Genomic DNA, 4,496 nt, shown 5'->3' with positions numbered 1-4,496 from the left:
CAATAAATATGGACACAAAGTTGAAGAATGCATGTTCAAGTCAAATGCATCAAGATCACCATTCAAGCTGGTTAAACCTAATAAAAAGAGTAATAAGTTCAATGCCATGTGTTCCACTTGTGGTAATTATGGTCATGGTGCAACAAATTGCAGAATAAGAATGGGTTAGAGAAATAATGCAGGACCATGGAGGACAACTGGTATGGAATGTTTCAGTTGCCATAAGATTGGTCATTTAGCCAGAGAATGCAGGAGCCGATCCTACAACCGGTCTGAAGACAAGAACCAGTTTGGCAAGAAGAAAGGGAAAAATGACTTGAAAGGAAAGAAGACAATTGAAGAGGTGAGGAATGAAATGAAAAAGATAAGGATTAAGAAGGAAGAAAGCAAATAAGGAGAGAATCCTTCTCAAACTAAGTCATCATGCACTAATGATGACAGTTCCTCTTCAAATTAGGCATATCAATGCTCAAGGGGATTACATATGGTAAGATCATTATTGAATCCCCTTGACCGATATGATGTTATGTCTATCTGCATAGTTAAGATGCATAAAAGTTTGTTTAAAGCTCTTATTTGATAAATGTTTTGTGGGTTAGTATAAATGTTGTTTGTGTATTGGTATCAGTAACAAGCAATCGGTAAGAAGTAAATCGGTGTACCTTAAGTTGTAAATGGTTAAACTAGTCGTTGTATCAAAGCACCGATAAACATTAACGAATAAATAAGGAAATGATAATACATTTCATTTACATTGCTTTCTTGTGAACATTCTTGAGCTCTCGTGTGACCTAAGGCAATCGAAATATTTCTAGTGTTATTTGTGCGAAGTGATCAAGCAGCATGATAGTGATGATTGGCAACCCTAGAGGAGAAGGTATTCAAACCTTGTTTGTGAAAAAAATGTTTGAAGTTCATCATGGCAACTTCTATGTCGACTCCTGTGTTGGTTGAAGGAATTAAAGAACCACAACCCAAGTTCAAGTTGCATCCTATGAAGGCTGGAGAGATTGACATGACCAGTGCCCTATCATCTGTGCCCTCAGGTATGTTACTGGTTGAAGATATTCGCTCCTTCATCCATTGCAAGCTTGAAGAACTTGGAGACAAATTCATTTGAAAATAATTTCAAAGGGTTTTGTGATCATGATCTGTTGAAGGCAAGATATTTGCGTCTAAAGACCAAGGGTTTGTTGAATGTTGTTGATTTTCCTGATCAAGTTCATGCTAATTGGGTTAGGTATGTATTAAGCAGAGTGCATGATCAATTTCTATGGCTGGAAGCTGAAGCACCGATCAAGATCACAAAGGATGTGATTCAAAGAGTAACAGGGTTTAGCGCAACTGGTGAAGCACTAACCCTAAGAACAATATCATCCACTAAAGTCACTCGGTTAACTCAATCCCTAAGTGACAGGAGAGCAATGACAATTGCTCACATTGAGGACACAAAAGTGAGGTTTGCTTCTTCAATGCTGGGTTATAGGGTCTATCAATCAAACCGTATGAACAATGTGCCAAGCAGTGCTATATATGCAGCCTATCGAATCGTCAAGGAGGATGCAACATATGATATTTGTGAGATGATCATAAGTCAATTTCTAGTGAACATGGAGTGAATTAAGAAGGACAAGAAGCAATCATTCAAGTATGGCTCATTACTGGTATGTATATTCTTCTATGTGCAAAATTTATTTCCCGGTAAGGGTAATGTAGTGTGGCCTAAAAAAAACCCATCATGGTTCAGATAGGTGAAATGATTAGGGATTTAGGTGATAAGTTTAGAGAAACAATGTGGGGATATTTTAAAGAATTTCAAATCAAAATGCACAAAAGAGAATCCCAACCAGTATAGTTCAAAAGTACAAGGACAACATTTGCTTTCTTGTAGACATCGATTGTTGCATTATTTAAGCGGTTCAACCTAGAACCTTTTGGGTACCTGCTATGGGTTACGAGGTCGAGGCAAAAATTATTAAAGTTTATGCAAACATGTTACTGTCTAAACTGGTAGATAGAAAAGCAAAGAGATTTGGAACTTGTGAGGAGGCAAGCTTCAAAATAAAAAGAGAACTCAATGAGCCCATCATACAAAAGAGAGTAAATAACATGATTGATACCCTAGACAAAAAATATGGAGGTGAAGCATCTGGTGCCACTGCTTCCACCGGTACAAGTGAACAAACATGGGCCAAATCAAACAAAGATGAAGAACAAACAAGAGAAAATAAGAAAATGTCAAAGGCAAAACCCAAGGGTACTGCATCCAGCAAGCCAACAACATACACAAAAGAAAATGATTCAGATACTCCTACATCTTCCCCCATTAAAGGTAGATCGGTAGGAGTAACGTATGCATGAAAGAAAAAGAGTGAAGGGAAAGTTGACACAAAGGCTGAAAAGAAGCCCAAGAAGGATGAAAAGGAGGGTGATAACACTGACACCCAATCTGATGTGGAAATAAAAGAAGTCAGAAGAAGTGGTAGAAATGTAGTTCCAATTGTTGATTATTTGGTCCATGGGATCAAAGAGTATGGAGGTCTATCTGACATTGGGAGAAGATATTCCCTTTGTAACGAGGAGGACAAAAGAAAAATTGAAGAAGCACTTATCTGGAACTTGCATAAGTTCTACATAACTCTCAGTGAATTATATGGAATAATTCCATCAGATTTGTAGAATCAAATTGAAGGGAAATGGAAAACAACCCTGGCTATTGAGAAAGAGCATGGGATAAAACCACTCATGAAAGTGCAACATGATTTAGATTTTGATCAAGCTTCACCAGTGGTGGAAGCATGTATTCAACACTTTAAAATAAGGAATAGAATAGGGAGAGTGGTTGTAGGAGAAATTGAAGTTGTACATGAAGAGGGTGTTGCATTGTGGAAAACAATCATGAGCCAGCAAAAGGAAGCTGAAGAAGAAATAGCAAAGAGAACAAAACAGGACCAAGGTGCAACTGCCTTTGACAAAGAGAAAGGTAAAGAAAAAGACTCTGCTGAAGGTTTTGATGTTTTCACAATTGAGGATATCATAGGTAATGTTGTGTTAGATATTCCTAATCTGACAAAGGATGTTGAGCAACCGGTCAAACCCAAATCAACTGTTGATATTGATGTTACACCGGTAAAGGGAGCTGATCAAACTAAGCATCTTGGTGAAGATGAAGTCACAATTGAAGATATACCTTACGAAGATAAACCTCATAGAACTTTAGTAACAATAAATCCTACTGACAATGAACCTCTTTTGTCAGAAAAAAGGTGCAGAGGAAGAAAATAAAGTGGAAAGTAAGAAATCAGTGGTGGACACTCCTCTGGTAAAAAGGAAGTTAGATTTAGAAAAGGAGAGTGAAAAGAAGAAAGCAAAACTCACCACCACAGCCAGCTCCGAGGTTGAGGCTGAAGAAAAGGAAGAAGAAATAGAGGAGGAAGAAGAGGAAGACTCTGTAATCGGCATATAGAAGATGACCCCCAAACAATTGATGAAAGTCTCTAAAAATTTGAGAATTCAAGTTGAAAAGGCAAAACTTAGAGCAAAGAAAAAGAAGGCGAGAATTCACAATTTTTCCAAGATAATTCCATCTGACCTCATTCTTGGCATTGTTTTTGATGACAATGCACCCATCATTGATCAGTTGGGCACTCTTATCAAAGCAATCGGTTTAGAGGCAACCAATCTGGAGAAGGTTGCAATTAGACAGTATGAAACAAGGAGATGTGAAAAACTAATGGAATAAATATCAGTTGGCAAAGTTTCTCTCTCCAACAATACTGAAGAGGTCAAATCCATACTACAGGAAGTTGGTCGATTATTGGTCAAATCACCAAGCTTCACTGTTTTGATAAAAGATCTTGAAGATAAAAGAGCTTAGACTCAAAGGGAAATCCAAGATCTGATAAGTTCTTTTGATCATCTTTTAAGATCTGCAGTGACCTTTAGTGGAAAGGTCAAATAGTTAACTCATGAAATCAAAAGGTTGAAAGAGGAAGAGGACAAACAAGCTCTTAACTTGTTAGAGCTATAGTGCTACCTTGCATTGATCATTGATTTCATGCAAAGGAATGTCAAAGAAGCATAACGCCTCATAAGTGCACCTGATTGTAAGACAGTAGATGATATGGAGGATTTTGTTACAGTTTTGCATGGACACTTCAACACCATGAAACAAGTGAAGCCTTCATGGGAATCTTCTTTGCAAGCCTGCTAAAGAAAATTTCAAAGACATTTTTGGTTTAATTTCATGAATTCTTTTGTATATTCTTTTCCATTGATGTCAAAAGGGGGAGTTTGTATATATTATGAGGTAGATGAAATAGGGGTCAGAACCAAGACATACATGACTATTTTTGCAATGTTTGCCACCAATGCCAAATGGGGAGTTTGTTGGCATTATGATGCATTTTGTATGACCGGTGAAATGGTTGTCATTGTTGGAAACATCATCTTCTAAGTCTCCATAGTCCATTGATAAACAAGTTAAGGGTAACCGG

General features: G+C 37.4%; 1 protein-coding gene across 1 annotated transcript; it reads left to right on the top strand.

Annotated features, from left to right (window-relative positions):
- The first annotated feature begins 1,947 nt into the window (after positions 1–1,947).
- Positions 1,948–3,466, top strand: LOC131857341 (DEK domain-containing chromatin-associated protein 4-like). Its single transcript, XM_059209764.1, has 3 exons — positions 1,948–2,332; positions 2,693–3,129; positions 3,260–3,466. The coding sequence occupies exons 1-3, from the start codon at positions 1,948–1,950 to the stop codon at positions 3,464–3,466; spliced, it is 1,029 nt and encodes a 342-aa protein (XP_059065747.1).
- Positions 3,467–4,496: the final 1,030 nt, after the last annotated feature.

This window comes from Cryptomeria japonica, chromosome 8, assembly GCF_030272615.1.
Source record: "Cryptomeria japonica chromosome 8, Sugi_1.0, whole genome shotgun sequence".
In the NCBI taxonomy this organism is placed as follows: Eukaryota; Viridiplantae; Streptophyta; class Pinopsida; order Cupressales; family Cupressaceae; genus Cryptomeria; species Cryptomeria japonica.
This window is presented reverse-complemented; position numbering and strand designations above follow the sequence as displayed.